Below are 25,625 nucleotides of genomic sequence, written 5' to 3' on the forward strand. Positions count from 1 at the left end.
TGTCCTGTCTCAGCCTCTCAGGTGCTGGGACACCAGGTGCCTAAAACTGTGCCCAGCCCCTGCACTGACTCTGCATTGCCTGGGAGAGAGGCTTTGTATCCACTGGCAGTCTCTTGCTGTCTTAGTTACTTTTCTTTTGCTGTGATAAGATATCAGTGACACACCTCTTCCAACAAGGCCACACCTCCTAGTCTTTCCCAAACAGTTCCATCAACTGGGTGGAAGTATTCAAACCTATGACTCTAAGGGACCTATTCTCATTCAAACCACCACATTCTACTCCATGGCCCCTTAAGGAGGTGGCTTTGAGATTTCAAAAGCCCATGCTGTTCCCAGTTAGCTGTCACTGTGTCATGGTTGTTGTCTTGACAACTTGTCTTAGTTAAGGCTCCAATGCCGTACCTGTCTGCCTGCTGCCATGCTTCCCACCAGGATTGTCATGGACTCTAACCCAGTGAAACTGTAAGCTTCAAAACAAACTCTTTCTTTTTTAAGTTTCTTGGACAGGATGTCTTATCATAACAATAGAAAATTAACCAAGATACTCCCCACCTCTACACAGTCTATCCTTTTTCTCCCCAGCCCTAGGCAACCACCAGTGGACCTCCTGTCTTTATAACTTGTTCATGCTAGACACTTCCCAGAAACAGAAGCACAGAGTTTATGTTGCTTATGTGACTCTGACTGAAAGAAACTGAGGTGAAGTCAAAAGCATTAAACTCAAATTAGTTGTGAAAGTTCAGATTTACTGATGAAGGAAGCTATGTCTCCCCTCCTTCTCTCCCTAACCTCCCAAGTTTTTTTTTTTTTTATTTTTATGTTCTCTGGAGTTATAACATCCACAATCTGTTCTCTGTGCATAATCCCAGTAGCTGCTTGACAGTGGTCCCATATTTAAATAAAGCTGGTGCTCATTATCAGCCTGGGTATATAGATGCTAGGTCACTGAGTCTTTTATTTGGTGTCACTGCCTAAGTACGTCCATTTCTGGGTTCAATGGGTTGAAATAGTTGAGTCTTTTTCCCTTTTGCTGAGACAGAGTCTCATTAATTTTGCTCTACTCAGATGGAAACCACATAAGAACCAGCTCTTCCTGCACTGCTAGTCCCAGGCCCTTGGGTGCTACAGGCTTAGGGGCTGGGCTCACAGAAAGGCTTATAGCTCTAAGCCATTGTTTCTCAAAATGGGTGTCATGACCTCTTTAGGGGTAAAATGACTCTTTCACAGAGATCACGTATCAAATATCATACATATCAGATGTATACAATGATTCATAGCAGTAGCAAAATTACAGTCATAGAATAGTAATGAAAATAATTCTAAGATTGGGGGCCACCACAGCATGAGGAAATCTATTAAAGGGTCTCAGAATTAAGAAGGCTGAGAACCACCTCAAGCTGGAAAGCCCAGAAGCTTATAGCTTTAGGCCAAAGAAGCTGGAGGCCTATGACTATAGATGCTCAGGGTGGAGGGACGTTGCTCCGGCCTCTGCCAGTGGCTGGACACTTCCAGCTAGTAAAATGCTTGGTGTTTAAGTGACAGTGAGGATCAGCAATCAGCAACAGCCAGCTAGTGGTGTAGCTCCTAAGCTTTGAGTGCTAAGACCATTGGCTTTCAAGCTCGGCAGCCCTCCGCCCCCCGGGGACTTGTTTAGGGATCTATGGCTCTACAGCTGAAATCTTTGGCTCTTTAAGGTGTCTGCTTTCTCCGTATTTCCACCATCCTGCACTGTCCACACCACCTGTGGTCACTATCATTTCTGCCTTTGGTATTTTCTGGAACTGTTCAGCAGTTCTTCTGCCACCATACAGCTTTGGCCACTGCCTCTGCTTGCTGCCGCTGTCACTGTAGCCATTACGCTACCCACTCAGTCTGCCCACCTCAGAGACAAGTAAGCAAGAAAAGACCATGTAAGACTCCTTCTGCTGGGCCTGTGCTCTCTAACTTCACTGGGTAGCCAAGAAGAATGTCTCCCAAAGTGAGCCAAACAGCCTTATATCATGGTATAGCTGTATGATACAAATGTGGCCTTATAATATACTCCAATCACAGCACACCCTCAAGTTCCACCAGCCAAAGGCCTTATGTGTGGATCAGTTATAGGCCCAGTCAACACGGTCATGAGCTTCTGTCCTGGCTTGAGAGAAGCACTACAGGGTAAGCGGAGGCGTCTGGAGTTCCCGGCTTGTGATCTGGGCTGCCACGTGTGGAACTAGACCGTGCCTTTCTGGAACAGGGGTCCTCAGTTTCTGTGGTCATTATGACTGAAACAAAGTGTTCTCAGAGTGCTAGGAGAAGACTTAAAATAATCAGGTGCTGTAGATACCTTTAATCTCAGCATTCAGAATTGCTGAGGCACGAGGGGTCAGTTCAAGGTCATCCTGATCAGAGAATAACTAGGCCAGTCAGAGCTACCTAGTGAGACCTTAACTGCAAACAGTAAAACCAGGGCTGGGGATGTAGCTCAGTTGGTAGTTTAGTGTTTGCCTAAAACACATGAGAGCTTGATCTGTAACTCTACATAAACTGAATATAGGGGTATTCCAGCACTTGGAGGTGGAGACAGGAAAATCACAAGTTCGAGGTCATTCTTGGCTACACATACCAAGGTTTTTGGAGACCCACTGCATCTCCCTAACCACAACAGTAAATCAAATCAGGCTAACCAACAACAAAAACAAAACAAGACTCCAATATGGCCGGGCTGTCTTGGAGGCCTGTTGTTTGCTCACGGGCCTCTTGGCTGACATTTTCCTGCTGGGAGCAGCCAGGCATGGGAGGGGACCTGACAACTGCCACTCAAATGGGTGAGTGGCTTGCTGCCAGTAGTTGAATTTATTCAAAGAAAATATCAAGATGCATATCTCAAGGAATTATCACAAAATTAGCATTCCCTAAATATACTGCTTATTTATTAATTTTCATGTGCATGCGAGGCCTGAGGTGGGTATCCAATGACTTCCCCTATTGCCCTCCACCCTCTGAGACAGGCTCTCCCACTGAACCCAGACTTCACTGATTCAGCTAGTCTGGCTTGCTGCCAAGGCCCAGGGTCCGTCCTTTTCCCCAGCTCTGCCTTTGGAGGGGTGGGATTACACTCAGAAGCCCCTACACCCGCCTTTTCACGTGGATACTGGGCATCTGAATCCAGGCTGAGCCGTGGCCCAAATACCAAAGCTAAAATTCTTTCTTTTATTCTTTTTCAAAACAATTTTGTGTATGAGTGTTTTGCCTAAACATATGTTTTGTATACGACATGCTTGGTGCCCATGGAAGCCAGAAGAAAGCATTCGATTCCCTGTAACTGGAGGAATAGACGGTCGTGAAGCACCATGTAGATGCTGACCAAGCCGGGCCCTCTGAAAGAGCAGCAAGTGCTCTTAAACACTGAGCCCTCTCTCCAGCCCCTCCCCCAAGTTATCAACCTTAACAGTGCTGACCAGAATTGTCTTCTTGGGATGCTTAACTGTGAGTAACCCCAGGTCTAATGCTTTTAGGAAGGCTTGGGCTCCTCTAATCTGTCTTTTCACCACACATCCCAGGCAGGCCTCAAACTCACACTAATGATCCTCCTGCTTCCCTCTCCCAAGTACAAGATTACAAGCATGCGCCCTGGTGCTCAGCTCCCCGCTTCCTCCCCCACCCCCCACCCCCGACTTTTTTGAGAAGGATTTCACTATGTAACTCTGGCTGGCCTGGAACTCACTATGTATACCAGGCTGTCCTTGAACTCACAGAGATCCTCCTGACTTTGTTCCCCAAGTGCTGGGAACAAAGGTGTATGCTACCATGTCCAGCCTTGATCTTTAAAATCCTTAATGTTGGCAGGGTGTGATGGCTTACTAATCTCAGCACTGTGAGTTTGAGGCCAGCCTGGTCTACAAGGTGAATATGGGACAACCAGGGCCCTGTTACACAGAGAAACCCTGCTGGTAAAAACAAAACAAAACATCCTTAACGTTGATCCTTTTTTCCCCTTGTGGGTACCCAGAGATTTCTTTTTTTTTTTTTCTTCTGAAATCCAGTAGCTTAGTCGGTGTATTAGTCTCCATTGCTGTGTAACAAATGACTCCCGAACACAGCAGTATAAAACACACACTGTTGTCTCTGAGTCTATGTGGGTTACTTGAGTTTTTGTCTCAAGGGTACAATTGAGATATTAGCTCAAAGTTTGTTGTTTCTACTGCACGCTCAGCTGGGGAAGGCTGCCAGGATCACTAATGGTTATTGGCAGGATTTGGATCTTTGGGTGTCGGACCCCCTTTCCATTTGCTGCCTCTCAGTTTCTTGGTATGTGGAGTTTCTTTGTTTGTTTGTTTGCCTTTTTCCCTAATCAAAATAGGCATGGTCTTCACCATTGAGCTACACTCTCTATGAATGGTTTTGTTTACTTAGTGCTTTGCTCCATCAAAGCACAGAGGACAACGATGGAAAAGACAGCATTTTATAGCCAATCCCAGAAAGGTTACCTCACCCCCTTGCTGCAATGTACTCATTCAAAGCAAGTTGCCAGGTACAGTTGACTCTAGGGGAAGAGGACCTGACTGCAGGGCAAAGGCTTAAGGAGACCACTCCTCACAGCCAGGAAGCATGCCCGAGGTAGGCACTCCACAACATTGCAGAGCTGGTCATGACTGCTTTCCCTTCTGCAGAGTTAGGAGCCAGTCTTTCCTCATTTTTTCTCTCTGAGTTTTTCCTAGGCCTATCAGTTTGCTTTTCCTTGTGCTGGATGGTTGGGACTGGTACTTGGATGAGGCAAAAAGACATCAATGGAGAAGAAATGTGAGAAGGCTCCCAAACATTTGGCCCTAAGGGTGGGCCCCTCCTCAATGCCACAGCTCTGCGCCTCCCTCATCTTCAACCGCCCTCCATGTCATTCGCTTCTATGATTCTTTTCTTTGTGTCCTCTTAGCAACCATCAGGAAGTGAGGTTATTTTCAATGCATTAGCTCTGTGTTGATGTTGTTTGTGGTTTTCTTGCCCCGTTTAGTAATATTTCCTTAGCTAAGTCATCTTTTGTGTCTTATCCTACTGAGCGCTGACTTTATCTGTAAGCACTTTCCATATTGGATTCCTATCCTTCTTACATGACTGTAGTTTGAAGCAATTATAAGGGTGTTTGAGTCCCTTCTCTTACCATCTGCCTTCTAGGTTGGATTCTTTCCCTCCCTCCTTCCTCCCCTCCCTCCTTTATCTCCCTCCCTCCTTTCCCTCTTCCTCTCCCCCCTCTCTTCTTTGTTTGCTGTTCTTTTCCTCCTTTCTTTCCTTCTTTTAAAAAAGTTATCTTTATTTTATGTTTATTATGAGTGTATGCTGTGTGTGTCTGTATGCATGCATGCGTGCCTGTGTGCATGTGTGTGAGACATGTGTGCAGTGCCCAAGCAAGCCAGAAGAGGGCATGTGTCAGATCCCTTAGAGATGGAGACACAGACATTTATTAGCTATCTGATGGGTGCTGGAAGAACAGAGCACCCTTAAGCACCGAGCCATCTCTCTATTCCCCTTTCCTTCCTATTAGAGGTTAGGTGCATTAGGGCGGTATGGCTGTAGACAAGGTTTTCCTAACTTCTCTATGTTTTTTCAGTCTGTATTCTCTTTCTCTTTCCTTTTCCTTATCTGTTTCCTTCTCTACCTCCTTTCCCCCTCCCCATTCCCTTCTTCTTCCCTCCTTCCCCTCCTGACTTCCCCCTACCCTGTGTGGGCAGCTCTGCTCAGACACTGCTCTGGCTGTGCTTTCAGAGTTCTTGACTCTGGTCCAGGCTTCTCTGTGGCTGACCTCTTCCTCATCAGGGCTGTAGTTTGAGTTGAACATTTGGCTCTGTAGACTTTTCTGTCGCCTGAGGAAATTACAGAACCAGGTAGTAGGGAGTCTTTGTGAGAGCACCTGGGCTCTGCTCCTAGTCAGGATTTAGGTAAATGCAGTGTACGGCAGAGCTCCTCTGTGTAATTGATGGGCGTGTCCCCTTCTGGAATGGGGGCTTGCCTTCTGGCTGGTGGAGGCGGGGCAGCAAAGTTCACTTTCCCCACTTGTACAGCCACTTGTCCCACTGGCTCTCTGTTAAGGACACCTCTAGGCTGTGTTCTCCTCCGGTGAGGAAAGTTTTGTAGAGTGGCTCTCAGGAGGACACAGCGGCATACACTGCAGAATCATCTGCCTTTCTGCTTGCCTGCCAGTATTTAATGTTTATTTCATTAGATTTTGTTCTTTGTCTTTGGTAAAAAAAAAATCTGTTTTTCCTGCCTTACCGATTTTGGCTTCTGGAGCCACCATGCTTACCTGGGAGCTGCCGCAGATGACCTCCAAGGCCCTTTCCAACTCAAACCTGATTAGGACATGGAATTTGCTCCCTGCCCAAGGTAGAATGGAGCAGAGCCAGTGTGGGCATCCCTGAGGCAGTTAAGATCACCTGAGGTGGATATCCTTTTCAGCCTTGAGGACTCCCAAGGCTGTCAGCCAGGATATGTCCACTGGAGCTGTGGTCATCTGGGGGTCGATAGGACAGTGGTACCTGAGATCTTCAGAATTCTCCTAACACTCCCCAACACCACCACGGAGGACTTCTGGGAGAAGCCTCTTTGCCATCTGCTCTTCGGGCTTGAGTAACCAGCATTCCACTCTCAGATCTGTCTCAGTGGGGCTTAAAGAAGCCCACCATCTTGCTAGGATGTAGCAGGTGTCTCTCTGTGCATGGCAGCACAGCCCATAAAGGAAGTTCACTCCCTGACAGGATTTCCCAGGAGGGGAATCCAGCTACTTTGCTTTCCAGCTGCCAGCTTACCAGGTTGTTGGGTGGTTGATGGACTCTGGAGACCAGACAGTGCTCTTGTCCCCCAGGCCAGTCCCTGCCATTACAGGTTGGCCTGTGGGTAGAGCATGCAGCCACACAGTTGCTTGCTGGTGGCCAGGCTGTACTCTGGGTCTATTCCGGCTGACTCAACCATGCTGAATGTGGCATTGCTGCATACGTGGGAAAGGTTCTCTTGGGTTTTCCTACATACCATGAATCCAAAAGGAACAGTGGCCTTTTTCCTTCACAGTGGTCTTAGAAGGATCAGTCAGTGGTCCATTTGAAAGGCGAGGTGGGCTCAGATTGAAGATGCAGGTTCTTGGGGATTGACCCTGCCCAGGTTGTACCCGTCATCTTCCACCTGTGTGTATGTGCCTTCCTTTGTGTATATGTGTGATGACAGTTGTGCAGGTGTGAAGGCATGAGTGTGTCTATGTTTTCTGCAAGGATATATACAGATTGAGTGTGTGTGTGTGTGTGTGTGTGTGTGTGTGACTTGCTGGCCCTGTTATAAAACCACAGTGGTGTTGTGTGGGTATGTGGTATGTTGCTTTTCAGCTAGTGCTCAGCCTGTGACTGTACTAACACCAGTACTAATTTGTGCATTCATTGTATAGTTTGGTTTTTGTTTCTGAGAGTGTCTTGCCATGTTGCCCAGCCTGGCTCAAACTTTTGGGCTCAAGTGGTCACCTGCCTTAGCCTCCCAAGCAGCTAGACCTTACAGAGAGAGAATTCCATACCTAGCACCACACATGTTTTGATATTTTATAGATCTCCTCTGCTACCTTCGTATGTACATACATGTGATATGTGAGTGTTGCATGTGTATCTCAAATTTGGAGTGTATGAGCATGTGTATTGACACATGCATGTATGAGCATTACATATATGTAACTGTATGTGCAGAAGTTTGTGTATGTTTATATTGCTGCTTGTGCATTTGGTATGTATGGATGGATAACTGGCAGCATAAACATGGTGGTGTGTGTGCAAGCTTCTCTGGATGCGATGACTAAAGCCAGACATATCGGTTGTTGCTGGCCCAGCTCAAGGATGAAATGTCACAGGTCAGGGGCTCTCCAGCACAGGCCATTTCTCAAGCCCCGGGCAGTGTTCCCAGGATCTCCTACCCATCAGGAACTAAGACAGGGTGCAGGGAAGCCACCAGATCCCGAAGAAGAGCCCAAAGCAGAATCAGATTTCCCCTTTGGAAGTCCCCTCTAGGTGGGTGTTGGGGAAAGGATAGGGCCTGAGAAAGCAGAGAGGCCTGGACTGAGCCATCAGCAATGGACAGGAGGAGACAGCTTGAAGGAGCATGTAAGGTGCACAATAAGGAGTCATGCAGGGTCAGCAGGCACTGGGATTGGCCAGCCTCCCCGAATCTGAGAGAAAGCATCTTGGCAGCTGCTGGCAGCTGATCTGTGCCTGTGTCCTGGCTGGCTCAGCCACACTGGGCAGGAACAGTGGTGGAGAGGGGATGAGGGAGAACAAGTTAGGGGACATGTCAGTGTGAGGTGTAGGTGGCTGTCCTAGAGGGACTTGGGCCTGAGAGATAAGCACTTGACCAAATTCTTCAAAACTGGACATCTATATCTATACCTGTGTGTGTCTGTGTGTGTGTGTGATGTTTGTGGGTGTGGTGTTTGTGTGGTTGGTATATATGTAAGTATGTGTGGTATATGTTTATGCATGTGGTGTGTGTGTATGTGTGGTGTATGGGTGTGTAGTACACATGTGATGTGTGTGTGTGTGTGTATGACTGTATGTATGTGTTGTATTTATGCCATGGCACATGTATGCAGGTCAAAGAGCAGCTTGGGGATATTGTTCCCCTCCTTCCACTTTTGGTATCTAACTCCAGATAAAACTGGGGGTTCTCAGGCTCGCCGGCAAGTGCTTTTACCTGCTGAACAGCTGAACCACCTTGGACAGCCCTTGGTGTATTTGCTTGTTTGTTTTTTATTTCTTTCTCTGTGTCTTTCTTTCTTTTTTGTATGCTGTTTCACTCTGTAGCTGAGGTTGGTTCAACCTCTCAAGTGCTGGGATGGCAAGGCATGAGTCACCATACCATGCCTGGCTTCTTTCTTTCCTTTAATTAAAAAAAAAAAATAGTGTGTGTGTGTGTGCCACAATACAAGTGTGGGGGTCACAGGACAACTTGTAGGAGTTAATTCTATTCTTTTTTCCATTTATTTGTTTATTTTTTATTCACTCACTTCACATCCTGATTGCAGTCCTTCCTCCCTCTTCTCCTCCTGGTCCTACCCTCACATCCCCCTTCCCCTGTTCTCCTCTCCCCTTCTCCTTTGAGAAGGTAACCCCCCCTACCCATGATACCAAGCTGCCTTGACACATCAAGATGCAGCAGGTGTAGGTGCATCCTATCCTGCTGAATCCACAGAAGGCAGCCCAGCTAGGGGAAAGGGAGCCAAGGGGAGGCAACATGGTCAGAGTCAGCCCCTGCTCCAGTTGTTGGGGGACCCACATGGGTCCATGCTGCACATCCGCCACATATGTGTAGGGGGCCTAGGTCCAGCTCTTGCATGTTCTCTAGTTGGTGGTTCAGTCTCTATGAGTCTCAATAGACCCAGCTTAGTTGACTCTGTAGGTCTTCTTATGGTGTCCTTGACCCCTCTGGTTCCCTCAGTCCTTCTGCCTGCTCTTCCAAAAGACTTCTGAGCTCTGCCTAATGTTTGACTGTGGGTCTCTATCTCTGTTTCTATCAGCTGCTGGATGAAGCCTCTCGGAGGACAGTTATGCTAGGTTTCTGTCTGCGAGCATAGCAGAGTATCATTAATAGTGTCAGGGGTTGACTCTCTCCCATGGGATGGGTCTCAAGTTTGGGCAGTCATTGGTTGGCCATCCCCTCTATCTCTGCTCCATTTCTACCCCTGCACATCTTGTAGGCAGGATAAATCCTGAATCGGAGGTTTGTGAGTGGGTTGCTATCTTCCTCCCTCCATTGGAAGTCCCACCTGGATACAGGAGGTGACTGAATCAGCCTCTATATCCCTGATGCTAGAAGTCTCAGCTAGGGTTACCCCCACAGACTACCAGGAACATTCCCCTGTCACAAGTATCCTTCCAGAGATTCCCCATGTCAATTTCCCTTCTTTCTCCCAGCCCTCTCACGCCCTCCCCACACCTAACACCCCCTGTTCTTTTCACCCCATTGGAAACAACCTAGATGCCTCTCAACCAAAGAATGGATAAGGACAACATGGTACATTTACACAATGGAATACTACCCAGCTATTAAAAACAAAACCATCATGCAATTTGCAGGCAAATGGATAGAAATTGAAAATGACATCCTGCACTGAGATTACATACATGTGCTGAAGTTACAGGCATGTGCTGAGATTACAGGCATGTGCCAAAGTTATAGGCATGTGCTGAGATCACAGGCATGTACTACCATGGTTGCCTCTGTTTGCTTGGTTTATATTTGAAGCTAAGTCAGACTATACCATGGAAGTCACTGAATGAGAACTGTCTTGTAGTCTGCCTATGGAGACAATGTGTGTACAAATGTGTAGAACCAGATTTCCAACAGCAGAAGCATGGTATGTTATTTTCTGTTCAGGTTGTGCAGTAAGAGAAACCAGGGCCCAGAGGTGGGTGTGGGGGACCTTCCCAAGGTCCCCAAGCAGGTGTCCCACCCTTTGTGGCAATGCCACTCCTTGAGCCCAGAAGGCTGGGCTTTCACTGCCTGGAGAGCCTCTGTAATTATGGGATTAGAAGGCAGTCTCTCTCCACCGGCCCTCTGCCCCTCAAAGCCGCAAGTAGAGTGATGGATTTGGTGGCATGGTGCCTGTTTCCAGGTATGTCTGGAAACCTGGCAGCCATAGGCAGCTTGTTCATCTTGAAAGGCCCCATTGTGGCTGCAGCCTCCCTCTGAGGGGCTCTATTTTGGGACCAGGATCCACCCTAGTCCAGCTGGAAGAAGGAAAAGGCACATTTCAGGATGTCCTGTGGGTGAGGAGGTAACACGACACAGGAGGGTATGCTCCTGTGGCAGTGGGTATCCAGCCTGTGTGGAGGAAGAGAGGACTCAGAGGTGGGCTGAAGTGTGTGGAGAAGAGAGGTTTCTGGCCCAGACAGAGGGACGGATGACAGGACACCGTGGGGAGGGGAGGTGTGCTGGGCTAGGCTCTCATGTGGTCCAGAATCTGGGTAGACAGGCCCTGTCAAGATGGAATGCAGGGCTGTGACCCGCCTGGGCCTCACCCAAGTCCTGCCCACCAGTGACTTCCTGCTTCCCACTACTGTGGGTGACCAGTCTTTGTCCTAGGCCTAGAAGGAGACCCACCCTGACCTCAAGGGCCTCCCAGCTAGGGTACCCAGGGCCAGAAGCAGCAGCCACAGGCAGCTGGGTTGGGTGCGAGCTCACAAGAGCCGCTTAGCTTAGCCTCTATTCTGCTTTTCTCTCACCAGATTGGGTCATTCTCCTGCCCCACCCAGTGTGGCAGCACATTCCAGGCTCCTGCTGCTGCTCACAAGAGATGTCTGCCAGGCATTGTTTGTAGGGCCTCTGTCTAGTGGCCTCCTGCAACTCTTTCTAGCTCATTCTGAATGTCCCTATGTCCCTATGTCACTTCCGCCCAGGGTTCCCTCCCCATCTGATTCCCCCCACCAGCCTTTGAAGCACAGTCGCCATTGGAGGCCCCCGGGAGTTCTTTAGGCCAAAGGCCTTCCCAATCTCACCATGTACAAGCCAGACACAGAGGAGAGGGCATGTCTGGAAAGTGGCCCTTGGGCCTGGTGATCTGATCTGTGACATTGGGTAGGATGATAACCTTGTCAAATTACCAAACCCAAGATGGGTAACAGCGTGGCGATGCCTGGCACACAGTAGGTGTTCTTTCTGGTGGTGTTTTTCATTGCTCTGTCCTTGGGATATCAAGGCTCTGAGTTCCCAAGTCTGCGCTGCCTTGGGCATAGCCCCGTGACTCCAGGAATGACTAATTCCACCCTGGCAGTAAGCTCTCCAGAGCTGGGAGAAGTGAGCCTTTCCTCCCTTTCTTCGGTTGCTTCATTAAGCTCTTCTTGAGTGAGGGGAATGAGGATTTTCCTAATCCGCTGGCACGAGGTAAAACAGTACAGAAAGCTGGGTAAGACAGGCCAGCAGCAGAGGAGAGTGGAGCAAGGCCGAGGGTGGTACTGGACAGGGGCCCGAAGCCTTGTGTTTCTGGTTGGCTTTGCCCTAGACCAGCGATGACCTGAGAAAAGCCCTGGCCTTAGCTGGGAATTACCTGCGTCTGCGCAATGGCTGTGCTGAGGCTTGTTCTGGGGAGGTGGGGTCTGAGAAAGGCGCCTGAGAGAAGAAGCCTTTTGAGAGTTTCCTCGGGGAGGGAGGTTATATGTAATCCTCTAGACAAAGCAAATAGAAGGTGGTAGAACTGAGACCTTAGCCTTCTTGTCCCGACTCTTCATGTTTGGAAATGCTCTGGGAGCCCTGTTGTCTCCTCCTTCTGGGGCTCCATGGGTAACTCCCAAGGGCTGGGTCATGGAGGCTGTGACCCAGTGCTCTCAGACCCACTGCTCGGCTTGGGGTCTCCGTGGCAACCTGCCTGTTCATCTTGGCTTGTGCAGTTCCAGGCTCCTCCCACCTACCAGTCTCCATAGTGCCTTCCTCTGTCTGGGGGAGCCTCAGTTTCCCCTCTGCACGATTGAGGCGGAACTGTGGGAGGGGTGGGTGCCTGAGTCAGGGACAGTCATCCAGGCCATCCTCTGTCCACAGGTGTTCCTGGCCCTCGGGGAGCTCCTTCTGTCTTGCAACTGGGCAGTAGTTGCTGATATCCTGTTGGTAGGTATGGGTTATGTGTCGGACCTGGCATTGTTGAGTAGCCTGGGGATTGGGAGGGACTTGAGAGGCATGGGTGAGGGTTAAGGTCACTTTTCACAGTTTCTATACACAAAATACCTCCTTTCAAACACTCCCAAGTGTTTCCTCTATCATCCCTGCACATAAGCGTGGGAGCCCAGACAGGGCTGGTACCACCTGGACCAAGGTCACACAGTGGCAAAGCTCTGAGCAAAGACTGGCACACAGGTTTTCTTTCCTTCTTTGCCATTCTACTTCTCAGTAAGTGGGCTCCTTGGCCTGCACTTTAGAGTCAGGAGGAAGGTAATGGGTAGTGCTGGACTTGGAGCACTAGCCATTAAAGCCCACTGGTTCCAGCCCATCCCACCTCACGGAATACTCCAAGGGCTGGCTGGGCTATGATGAGACCTAATGCTGTTCTCACTGCGTGGGTTTGGAGTCCAGCTCGCTCCTTCCCCGGCTCTGCCCTCTGTTCAGCCTCTCAGCTGCCTCTGAGGAGGCACGAGAACTTTGAACATTATAAAAGTCTGAACCCTGATTGATAACGGGGCTCCTAAGCCTAGGAACACCGAGGGCCCTCCTGCTGTCTCCTGGCAGACTGGCACAGTCTAGCACTGGGTATAGGGTTCTGGGTGGCCTGACCACAGGTAGAAAGCTGTCTGGAAGAGAGACTCAGGCTGGAGTCCTCTCCAGAGACAGCCCTGGGCCTCGGCTTGCTTCTGCCCTGTGTCACTCACAAGTCATGTGACGTTAGGCCAGTCGCTGCTCTGTATCTCTGAGCTTTGGTTTCCTGATAAGGAGAATGGGGATGGGATGTTAGGACCATTGTTGTGAGAGCAGAGGAAGAGACGGCCTGTAGAAAGTTTAGCCCAGTATCAGGCACAGGGGTTAATGGATAGGATTCCTATTGTGACCCTGAGGTTTCCAGGGCTCTTCTATCTCCTAAAGTTGTCTTGGGGTCCTAGAATCTGGATTTGGAAGGACCGTGGGGATGTATGCCATTTAATCGGACAACAAGGTCTGCTTGAACAATATGTTGACCGATGTTCACTGCCTGCCATGGTTCGGGCTCAGCCCTGTCTTTGGTTCTAGTGAACATATCACTGGATATAGCCAGCCTTCCCTGCCCCTCCCTCTGCCCCAGAGACCTAGGCTCCAGGCCAGACCCAGCCACAGACCTGGCAAATGGCCCTGAGCCTCAGTTTCCTTGCTCATAAAAAGGTCTAATCATTACCTGCCCAGTGGGGTGAATGAAACAGCCCGAGGGAACACCTACTCTCCACATAGTTCATCCTCTCTCAGGCGGTTCAGGCCACACTGAACCTGCCCCCCACAGCTTCCTCCGCTTACCCCCTACTGTGATCCCTTTTCCACATGACAGCCCCAATGATATGTGAGGGCTACATGGCATCCCTATGTCTGTCTCTGCTGGAATCATTAACCCGGCAGAGCCGGTTGCATTGCAGTGCTGAAGAGGAGTGTGCTCACAGCTGCCAAGGAGGGAGAGGGTGGTTCTGGGGGCCAGCTAGAATCTGGACTGTGGGGGAGCTGGCTGACCACAAGTAGCCCAGCCTACCGCTCTCCGAGCCCTTCATGCCCTTCTCCAGCCCGCTCCATGCTCTTTCCCCTGCCTCCTCGCCGCTCTAAGCCCTGCGGCCCACAGTGATCTTCCTGTACTGGATGGGGTGGGGGTGGCAGGGAGTGCAGCCCTTTCAGTTCCCACGTTTTAGAGGGGCACAAGTTCACAAGAGAGAGAATACTATGCAGACATATATGGTAGAAACTCAAGTGCAGGAAACGGAGCGGACACATGTGGAGACTGATGTCCCATGGAGAAAGCAGGTTATGGGAAGGACGTATGTGGGGACAGATTGTACAGGAAGTGGAGGGAAGGCCTCTGTTCCTACCTGCCCTTGCTCCTAAGCGGCAGGTGAACTTCTCTTTTGGTTGCTGTGAGGGTATTGCAGCAGGACATTCAGATGGACAGGTCTTGGTAGAGATCAAAGAGGGCCTGACAGGAAAATGAGGTATTGACTGTGGGTTCCTGGGAGCTGGAGCCTGAGAGGGGGGTCAGGGGGAGGGGAGAGAGGAGAGGATGGACAGCAGAGCTCAGTCAGGAGCCATCTAGCAATCTGCCTTTCATGCCTGTCCCCACTCCTTAAGGTGAGAGACAGTTTGTGACCATCACTTGACCTCTGTGAGAACCTCAGATCAAATGCGCAATAGACAGAAGAACAAGTAGCTCCTACCAGTGCGCTTCAGGCCAAAAGCGTGCAGCGAGCTAAAACTCGGACCCTGTGTGTTCCTGAGGAGGTGGCATCTAATGCCCACCAGTCCTGCCTCGGGACACTGCTCTCTCCCCAGGGGAGAATCTAGGCTCCTCTGAGAGGCCTCCAAGGGCTGCCCGATCCAGAGGTTCTCACGCTCTGTCCTTCTGGAGTCAGGCCTGGAGGAGCCTGTCACTGACTTCTGGCTCTTTGTCCTCATCACCTGATTGGGTGGGTGGAGAGTCCGTACAGGAACTGCATTGCTAGCAGACGCCCCACAGAGGCCTGACCCAGTAGTCTTCAGCACAGCTTCTGGGTTTTCATAGTTATCTCTCCAGTCTGCAGGTCCCTTGCAAATTTCTCCTTATTTATCTCCTCGTTCACCCATCCTCACGAGGAGCTCCTTCCCTGCGCCCTCCCTACACATCTCCTCCTGGCTTGGCTGTGCCTGAGACAATCTTTTCTCCTGGAAAGACAAAGAAGGTGTCTCTCTCTATCCCTAACTCTGCTCCAGGAGCTTCCGGCTGCTCCTCCCGGCTCACTTTTCCTCCCAGTCCTGAGCAGGATACTTGAGGAGGGATTGGTTACCATTCAGGGATGTCTGGCCACAGGGGTTAAGTCGGGGGTGCAGAAAGCAAGCTGCCAGGGAACGTGTCCTTAGTGATTGTCTCCCCAACTTTCTGTAAGGTGGGGGTTGCCTGCACCACTCTTGCCCCAGGCTATAAAGGGAACTGCTTTTCTGAGGAGGGCGAGCCAAAACACAGGTGTTTTTGTCTCAGAAGCTGGTGAATCTGGAATGCTGGAAACCCAAAAGCCACTCATTTTCAAAATTACCCCTCACCCCTAGTTTGCCAGGTGCTGCTAGGCCCAGGCACCCAGAGGAAGCAGGGAGGCAGGAATGATGTTTCCCAGTATTGGGAAGACATGGAGGTAGCTCGCGGAGACCTTACTCTGGGCGTCGGAGCAGCCCCCAGCCCCATGTGGATCTATGTGGATGCTTGAGGCCTCTGTGTAGGAAGCCAAGGCTGAGCCCTGTCTCCGCAGAGCCACCCATGACTAATCACATAATTATGGGGTGAGAAGGAAGTCCTGAGAAGGTGCAGAGCTGTGGTCGGTTCCTCCTCCAGCGCAGGCAGGTCCTGAGGATGGGAGGAGGCCCAGCTTCTCTTACTAGGTGGAGTGGGGAGAGAACTGTGGCCCCAGTGGCCACCGTGCAGCTGATGGCCCCCAGTGGCTCTGCCCCTCAGCCCTGCCCACCTACACACCCCCCTCCAGCAGACCTCCTGTGTCTGTCTGGTATGGTTCTGGAATCCAGAGTCAAATTTTTGAGTTCCTGCCTTCCTGTGTCCCCTTTGACCTCTCTCGGTAAGACATTGATTCTCCTGCCCGCAGGCAGGACCACTAAGGGACCTGTCTTTTTAATTTTTTTTTCTGACAGGGTCTCACTATACAGCACCCATTGGTCTGGAACTCTGTATGGACCAGCCTGGCCTCTAGCTCATAAAGCTCCACCTGCCTGGGCCCCCTGCCTGTTGGGATTAAAGGTGTGAACCCCCCACGGCCTGCTTCTGTCTTCTTAGCCTTACTGTCCACCTTTTAAATGCTGTGCAATGACTACATCGACACGGCTGAACATGTCAGCTTCCCTCGTCCCTAACAGCCGAGGGTCAGGAGGCCAGCCCTGGAAGAAGGAAGCCTGTCATCCAGCCTGGACCCTGTTACTTCCTGGCTGGGCTGCTCTGGGCAATTTAATTACCTGCTCTGTGAAGATTTTCCCATCTATAAAACACAGGAAATAATCATATCTCCTTCATGACTTGTTGGAGCTGATGCATAAAAACACATGCAGGAAGTAGTCATTAAGTGCTATTATTATTATTGTTGTTGTTATTGTTATTATTATTGTTATTTGCAGATGGGTTCAGATAATGGACACTGAAGTTTTGGGGACAAGACTCTAGAGCGGCAATCTCCTCTGTGGCTGCCATAGTAGGGAATAGCTCTGAGCTGGCAGGTTTTCTCCTGAGACTAGTTTTTCAGAAGGTTCTATTTGACTTACTTGGTTGGCAGATTTTCACTAGACCTCCTGTTCCTCATGAGTTACAGTCCTCCAGGGACACAGGAGAATTAGGGGCTCTACTATTGATACAGTGTGAGAGGTAAGGAAATGGACCAAAACCCCTCCCAGTTCCAGGGGCATACCCTCATTTAATCGTGGTGTGTCTCTCTCCCTCTCCCGCCCCCTCTCTTTTCCCCTCTCCCCCTTCCCATCCCCCCTCTGTGTGTGTGTGTGTGTGTGTGTGTGTGTGTGTGTGTGAAGGCAGGCCCCCTAAACCTGAGAGGGCTTCACAGAGGAGGTGGTATAAGGGTAAGTCATAAGTGATATATAGTGCTGCCGCAGTCAGCCTAGTGAGGGGATGCCTGTCAGGCAGGGAGCACACATGCCCAGAGCCTTCTGCCAGCAGGACAGATAGATATTCATGTGAAGCTTCTGAGTATGACTGAACGACACTGAGCATGCCCTCAAGGTGGGTACTATCATTATCCCATTTAGAGAGGAGACAGGAAAGGCTGAAGCGACTTGCCCAAAGATGCACAGCTAATGGGTAGGGATCTGGAGTGGACCCCAGACTGTCTGACTCCAGAAGCCACATTCTTGATACCCTTACCTTCTTGCATGGAGCTGTGTGAGCCTCCCTGGCACAGCTGCCCTGTGCTGATCTGTGGTGCCCTCCTGAACTGAGATGCTGCCTACCGCTGTGTTCTTAGCCACACAGGCTCTCCCTGCTCAACTATAAACTCTCATAAATTCTCAAGTGTTCAGTGCTACGCTCCTTTCCCACTATCCCTGACCTGGGAGGCCTCTGGAGCCTCAAGGGGCCTGAGCCTTAGAGTCTTGGTTAGGTCTCGAAAATCAGTTACTCTTCCTGTCCGGTCTCTGATCTGTCCAAGCAGTCTACCCGCTCTGGGCAGATGGGAGCAGGAGGAGAAGGTAATGGCGCCCTGGCTCCCCTCAGACTTAGCCCCAGGGCTTCTGTGTTTTGCAGTCGGTGGTGGTGCCCAGGTGCCGGGGCACGGCAGAGGCGCTTCAGATCACAGTGGCCCATGTCCTGGGAGACGCTGGCAGCCCCTACCTCACTGGACTTGTAAGGACTGTCTAAGTGTGTGTAGGGGAGGAACTTGGGAGGTGCTGTTCTTGAAAAGGTCCTGGGACCACCTGGTGGGCCTGGCAAACACCCTTCTCTGCATGGCAGATCTCCAGTGTCCTGCAGGCTCAGCGCCCCAACTCCTACCTGCAACACTTTCTCAGCCTGCAGCACAGCTTCCTGTGTTGTGCCTTCGCCATCGTGCTGGGTGGTGGCTGCTTCCTGCTGACTGCACTGCACCTGGAAAGAGACCAGGCCCAGGCCAGGCAATCTGGCAAAGGTACTCCCACCCCTTGCTCCCTCTGCTCGGCTCCAGGCTGGACACATCTGGACTGGGATGTGGACACATCTGGTGACTGTATGGATGGTTCATTCCAGAGCGTTTATTATGCCTCTGCCATGTGCCAGGCAAGATAGCTGATTGCCGGAGAGAGAGATGGAATTAGGCAAGTCAGAGCCCTCACAGAGCAGATGGTTTAATGCCTAGAGACGGACCCAAAACAGAAAAACAAAAGGGAAAATGTTTGACATAAGAGCTAGAGAGATTGAAAAAAAGTCTGGGAAAAGGGTTGACAAGGACAGATGATGTGGTCTCCAGTGAACTGGTGACACTGGAGTGGAAGAGCAAAGAGGAAAAGGGGTGAGCCAAGCAGCTATTGACTGGAAGGGGCTCCAGGAACTGAGAACAGCTTGTGCAAAGGTCCTGTGGTAGGAATGTGCCTGATGTGTTGGGGCCTGACAAGCTGGCCAGTGAGACTGAACCAGGGATGAGGGGGATGGGGTGGTGGTGGTGAGGAAAGCAGAGGATAGGGAAATCCTTGGATGGATTTCACTGACAGTGAGATGGGAGCCCCCGTGAGCTTTCCAGAGGAGGGGTCCTGAAAGCTTTGTGAAAACCATCCCCAGGAATGCTCTATTGAGAGCAGAACTCAGAGTGCCAGACTTGGGGCAGAGATGTCTCAGAAATGCTCTGGACACTGGAGCTAAATCCACAGCAGTGGCACTGAAAGGGGGATTGATTTCAGTTTTATTTTGCAAACAGAACCTCAAGACCCGTCCCCAGGCAGGTCTCCAAGCCTCTTCTGCTTCCCTTTGCCTGACTGATCATCTTTTGCCTCCCGCAGGAACTCTGGACGACAAGGACGTAGCCAGCAGGATCACGGAGAGCCAAGGGCTGCTATCTGGCACCAGCTCCCCAACAGAGTAGCCCCGAGCCCCTGTCTTGCAGTGAGCAGGCTCCATCCTACCTACATCCTCCTGGGGGCCCCACCCCTCTTGGCTGTGACTCAAGGACCCCAGCTAAGCCACGCTTGCCACTGTTTCAGTCCCTGCTAGAGAGCTGCCAGGGCCCAGGAGTTGGCTGGATTGAGCTGTCACCGTCCTCCAGGGAGGCTGGGCCCTTATTAAAGCACGACCAGTGCAAAGCCCTCAGATTTCAGGGTTTCTTAGACCATCTTGTTATTTTTAGCCTTGTGAAGCCTCTGCAGGAAGGAGGAGGAGAGAAGAGATGGGCAGGCCAAGCCAAAGATTCATGGTGGCCTTTACCGTGGGGATCCTGAGGGAGTTGCCCAGCTTTGGTGTCTGGGCGTCTCCACCATTACCTTCTCACTCAGACTTAGCTTCTCCTATTTGCAAAGGCACAGGGGACACACAATACCCCTCTGGGAGAATTCATCATGTGAGTGAGAGGTGGTCTTGGAGGTGGGTTCCCTGCGGCTGCTGGTGCAGCCTGTGCCAATTACAGAGGCAACTGCCTCCTAGCCACACGCAGAGTGGCTCACATGACTGTTCACACATACTCTTGAAGCAGCCCTCCCTCTCTCCAGCCTAAGCTTTGACCTCAGCATCTCCACGGGGGCGGGTTTGCTGAGGGGGGTAGCTCTATGGGTCTCACGCTTGGCACTGGATTCTGAGCAGCTGGGCTCAGCGGGCCCTGCAGGAGATCAACAGCTTCCAGGCGGGCAGCAGCAGGAAGGCATGTTCTTTCTGCCTATGACCCCAGCTCTGTCCCCTCCCCCAGAGCCCAATCGGGCAATCACTCACTCACTCATTGCCACCTCTGCTGTGCCAGGCTGTGCCTGCCTCCCAGCATCTGTGGGCAGAGCAGTGGTCCAGCATTCAACACGGCTCCTGTTCCTTACATTCTTCTCCTGCCTCTTAAGGCTTCTCTTTTTGTCTCTAGTTAGTTGGCTGTGGCAGACTCCTGGGGCTGGGTTCACTAGCTCAGCCTACGCCTGCCCCGAGGCTCTCCTCAGGGGCAGGCATCTCCAGGACAAGAACCCCAATTCACAAGTTGGCATCTGGAGATCATGAAACAACCACCTTGAAACTCCAAGGAAGAAGGTTGGCGTGGAGAGCATGAGTCTCTGAGAAGGCAGCCATACTGCTCTCGGTATACTGAGGACCAGGGCTTCCTCCTCCCTTGATCTTAGCTGCAGATTCCACAGCTCTGTTTGAGAGGCATCAAATGCAGATGTCGGTCAGAACCTAGTATCCATCCATACAGCTCAGCTTCCAGACAATGGGCAGAGTCCAGCGGCTGGGGAGGAAGGTCACAAACATCATTTGTGCTAAGTCTGCAAACATTGATTGATATCAGTAGGTCCCATCAAGGTGTGGGGCAGTAAACCAGACTCTAGCCTGTCCTTGGACCTCACAGTCCAAGGCAGGACAGAGGAAAAGGGGTCACATGGCTCAGAAACCTTCTAGAGGTGGCTTTGGGACAAGAGATGTGGAGGAAGAAAACCCTAGGCAGGAGGAACAGAATTAGGGTAGAGGGGATGGGGCAGGAGGCACATAGGGACTCATGAGGAGTGTGGCCAGGGAGGAGGTGTGCATGCCACCGATAGGAAGAGGTGGCACGACTGCCTGGGAACAGAGGGCCTCGGTTGCCTGCCATAGTACTGTAGCTTTCATCCCTACTCTGGGGCCTTTCTTTTAGTGCACTCTGAAGTTTGGGTTTCTAGAACTCAACGAGACTTAATGCCCAGCCAGGGGCTTACAGAATATTGTTTTCTAAATGAGTCTGGGGGTGTGCCAGAGTTCTGGGACTGAGGGACCCTGGGAAGACAAGGCCACACCTCATCTACAGCCAAACCAGGCCCTAGATTCCCTCAGGTCCTACTTCCTGCCTGTTGGGGACCAGTCCCAGTAGATGAGGTCACAGGTGCAAGTCTGTGAGAGGCCCTCAGTGCCTCACTTCAAAGAGTAGACGAGTGAAGTAAACAATGTATCTTTATCACCTGAAGGGCGCTTGTTGGGTAATCCTGGTTTCTGACACTCTGGGCTTGTCTGTTGAGAATGTCAACAGGAGTGAAATGCTATTCAGCAAGCAGTCCCCAAGCCCAACCCTGCTCACTCCCTGCGTTAATGACTCAGCTTCCAGGAGACATCTTAGCAGGAAGATGCGTTTGCCTGTGCCTGTGCCTGTGCCCATGAGGCCACCTTGCTCTCTAGGTCGGTATATGACCATGGCAGAGGTGAGGAAAGCTTTCCTTCCGCTCTGTCTTGACAGCTCGGAGGGTTGAGCACACATCTAGGTTCCTGCACCTCTGCCCTTGCTTGTTCTCCTGCTGCTAGCCATTGACCTGCCTGTCCCTCCCCCTGAACTGGGTGACTTCCTACTGTATCTGGGTGGGCTTGTGAGGTAGCTGAGTTTACAAAGGTTCTTTCAGAGTCCAACAAGAAGCACTGATGCTTGTTGAAGCCATGATTTACCCCAGTGCCAAGAGGACGGGCTTGAGGTGGCTCCCCTGGGTGGCCTTACCCATTTCTGGTATGGAGCCACAGGCAACAGAGATGGACTGATTTCCTTAAGGAGGCAAAGGACCCCTTCAAAATGTAGGAAGAGCTCATAGAGGTGATGGCAAGGTGGAACAGAGTTTTTACCTCATCTTTTAATTTTTTCAGAGCTCCAGGCATTCTTTCCCCACTTAGTCAAGATTTAATGCCCTAGACACAAGAGTCCAGTTGGGTTAGGTTGGAGCCTCTGCCTGTGCCTTGATTCATAGCTCCATTAAGACCAGGAAGCCATGAGAGCTGCTAGGAAGAGGAATGAATTAATTCTGATCATCCAAACCAAAAGGCCAGGGGTGTGACTTAGTGATGAGTGCTTTGCTAGAAGGGCGAGTTTGAGTGCCAATGCCAAACAATGAACATTAACACAACACACACACACACACACACACACACACACACACACTTTCCTCAATGACAGCATCTCCTGTAATGATTTGAGGTGGGCTGCTAGATTCTCTACCAGGTGAGGTGAGGGAGAGGCTCCTCTCAATTTCCTTCCAGAGAATATTTGTCTCTGAAAGTCTAATTTAGGAAGTGTTAAGAATGCTCAAGTGAACCATTCATACTGATGCAGACCTTTAATCCCAGCACTGGAGAGGCAGAGGCAGGTGGATCTCTGTGTTTCAAGGTCAGCCTGCTCTATAGACTGAGTTCCAGGACAGTCAGGGCTACACAGAGAAACCCTGTCTCGGAAAAAACATTAAAATAATGGAACACAAGCTTCTGTATAAGTGGGGATTCAGAGCCATCTGTTCTGAGCAGGGGAGAGACCAAGATGAAGTGTTCAGAGTAAAATTCATGTGGCAGGTCCCAGGCTGAGGGAAAAAGACTCTAGTGAGTTGTCAGTGTTGCAAGAGCAGGAGCAGAATACAGATGCCTTCTCCCAGATGGGGTGGTGACCTGCAAGAAAGATGTTTCAAGGATCCAGGGAGGAGTCACTGGGGATAAAATGCCTTTTCTAGAGATACCAGGATTGAAATCTGGCTGGCTTCTGAATCACCCAGAGCGACAGATACACAATACAAATCAACACATATTTTCTGCACCTGCTAAATGTCATTTGCTCATTCAATCAACAAACATTCTCTAAGCACCTCCTCTGCACTGGATGGTAAAGATGAATCAGACAGGGGATGAGACCTTGAGGCTCGTGTCTTTTGGGGGTGGAGCTGTGGTGGAATCATACAAATATAATCAGAATAATGAGTTTGGAGTGATGGAGGAATATGCATTACGACATAGCCCCAAGGAGGAAATGATTGGTCATCCAGGTGGATCAGGGAAGGCTTCTATGAGGAAGCCAAGCCTGTACTGGATTTGTTAAGAACCAGCTACAGGAGCTAGCCTGGAAGGTCTTGTAATACAGGGAGAACCCAACTAAAAAGTCAGGGGAGTGGGTTGTTTGTGTGACGCTCTCCGTGGTCCTGAACCACTAAGTTAGCAAACAGTGTTTCTGGTGAAGGGTGAACCCGAACTACAAATAAATGAGCCAATTTTTCCACTTGCCCAGGCTCCAGAAAGTATATCACTGTCAATCCAAAGATCTCCGTGTCTTAGATCCTCTACCATGAGATAATGTGCTGGAGATATGTAGGAGGCTCTGAGGCCAGAAACAACAATGGGTTAGGAAGAGTTGTAAAGCCATGAAGAGGTTTTGTGCCAGGCAGTGATGGAATCACAAGTATGGTTTGGAAAATTACTATCACTGTGGGAGAATACCCTGGAGGTTGATATGGGGCAGACAGTCTAAGTGAGGCATATGAGGGGTCTGAGATATACCAATGGGCAATGGGGAACACTGAAAGCAAGACTCGACAAGCTATATGTAAATAAGGGGTACAAGTAAGACAGTCACAGATGGCCCACAGGATTTCTCCTTGGTGTCACTGTGGGTCAGAAGATAAATGACATCATGATGAGAAACAGATTAGTGGGAAGAATGGTGGGTTCCAGTGGGGATTAGCTTAAGGTGTATGTGGGATTGCTGGGAGGATAACTGGGAGATTGTGTGTGAAACTGGGACTTGGTAGTGAGCACTGTCTAGAGGTGGAGTCAGGGTATCATAAACAGATGTGTGATCACTGAGACCCCGTGTGTAAGTGAAGGATGCCCAAGGGTATGCAAGTGACAAGAGAAGCTACCATAGCCTGAGCCAGGGAGTCGTTGCCATGTGGGGATGCCAGAGGTGAGAGGAATAGCTCTCCAGATCATCAGCCTCGCTAGAGCCCGCCGTGCTCTTACAGAATGCTCTGTCGAGAACTGGTCTGTGGTCTCACGGAATGGTCTTACAAACTACCATATGTGGACATATGGTAGCTTCTCCATATCTCTGGGAGATTTGCAATGTGCATACTCATTGTCCAGACTAGTTTCTATTACTGTGACAAAACACCATGACCAAAGACAACTTGGGAAAGAAAGAATTTATTTTACTTACACTTACATATCACAATCTATCACTGAAGGAAGTCAGGGCATGAACTCAAGGCAGAAACCTGAAGTCAGGAACTGAAGCAGAGATCATGGAGGAACACTTCCTACTGGCAAGTCCTTTATAATTTGATCAGCCTGCTTTCTTATTACACCCAGGACTACCTACCCAGGGATGATACCACCATGGTGGGCTGGGCTCTCCCACATCAATCATTAATCAAGAAAATGCACCACAGGCTTGCCCACATACCGATTGAGTGGGGTTTCTTGTTCCAAAATGTCTGTAGGTTGTGCTAAATTGACACAAATTTAGTCAGCACAATCATAGCAAAGAATCCGAGAAGCCGCTCAATAAGGAAATATCTCTGTTGACCCTACCATTTCCCAAATATGGCTATCCTTGGAGTAATGGAACCTAATGTTCTGGCCTCACTTGTTTTGGAATTTGTTGTTGAGAAAAGGTCTCACTGTGTAGATCACTCTGGCCTGGAACTTGCAATCCTCCAGCCTCAGTTTCTTGGGTTCTGGGATTACTGGTATGTGTTAGCTCTTATGTGGCAGTTACAGTCTATAGCTAATGAATGAACATCAGAAGGTCCTGACGCCTTTGCTGCGTTCAGATTCTCATCATGTTCAGAAAAAGAGTTCTGTAGAAGATGTGGGGCAGAGTGATGGGTAACCATCAAAGTCCTGACTTTGGAGGTAGCCATACCTCTAAGACTACTTCTTTCTCTAGAGCCTCTCAGTTTCCTCACCACAGAGAGAAATAATGACACACAGATCTGATGGACAGGGTGGCTCACGCCTTTAATCCCAGCACTTGGGAGGCAGAAACAGGCAGGCCTCTATGAGTTTCGAGGTCAGTGTGGCTTACACATTGAGTTCCAGGACAGCCAGGAATCTACCTCAACCCCCCTCCAAAACAAACAGACAACACCCAGAGGCCCCCTGACCATCCTATAGTCCTAGGATGCTGTCAGGAGTCCTCACAAAACCCTCATCTATGCACAGCCACACAGCCAGAAAGGGCGTGTTGTTTCTACCACCCTGCCCATGAATAGGAGCCTTTTTTTATCTTACACAGGATCAACTCCAGAAACTGCCTTTAAGTTAGAAGTCTCATAATAGGAATGGATGACTTGCGTGGTAGCAAACCAGGCTTCTCTCCCCATCCCATGTATGAAGGACTCAAAAGTCTGCCCTCTTTTCCATGCTCTAGAATTCAACCAGGGATGGAGATGAACAGCAGTGGATCAAAAATCAAAACTTGCCTTGCTGGGCAGAGCTGTGAAAGGGTGAGGGTTCCGGGGTGGGAAGTGGAGATGAGACCTGGGTAGAGTGCAAAGCCATGGTTGAGCCTCCCTCA

The 25,625-nt window shown here is 50.2% G+C and overlaps 1 protein-coding gene across 4 annotated transcripts in view; it reads left to right on the plus strand.

The window, feature by feature from the left end:
- Positions 1-19,476, plus strand: part of Spns3 (SPNS lysolipid transporter 3, sphingosine-1-phosphate (putative)) — a 54,299-nt gene extending 34,823 nt beyond the window's left edge. For 2 of the 4 annotated variants that reach the window (XM_052196279.1, XM_052196276.1), the window contains exons 9-12: positions 12,532-12,597; positions 17,930-18,028; positions 18,137-18,308; positions 19,153-19,476. In XM_052196279.1, the coding sequence (XP_052052239.1) occupies positions 12,532-12,597; positions 17,930-18,028; positions 18,137-18,308; positions 19,153-19,235 (420 nt within the window). In that variant the 3' untranslated portion in view covers positions 19,236-19,476. Of the gene's footprint in view, positions 1-12,531; positions 12,598-16,320; positions 16,781-17,929; positions 18,029-18,136; positions 18,309-19,152 lie in introns of those variants that run through there. The other 2 variants (XM_052196277.1, XM_052196280.1) reach the window with 2 other exon arrangements.
- The last annotated feature ends 6,149 nt before the right edge of the window (positions 19,477-25,625 follow it).

This window comes from Apodemus sylvaticus, chromosome 10 (genome assembly GCF_947179515.1).
Source record: "Apodemus sylvaticus chromosome 10, mApoSyl1.1, whole genome shotgun sequence".
Classification (NCBI taxonomy): domain Eukaryota; kingdom Metazoa; phylum Chordata; class Mammalia; order Rodentia; family Muridae; genus Apodemus; species Apodemus sylvaticus.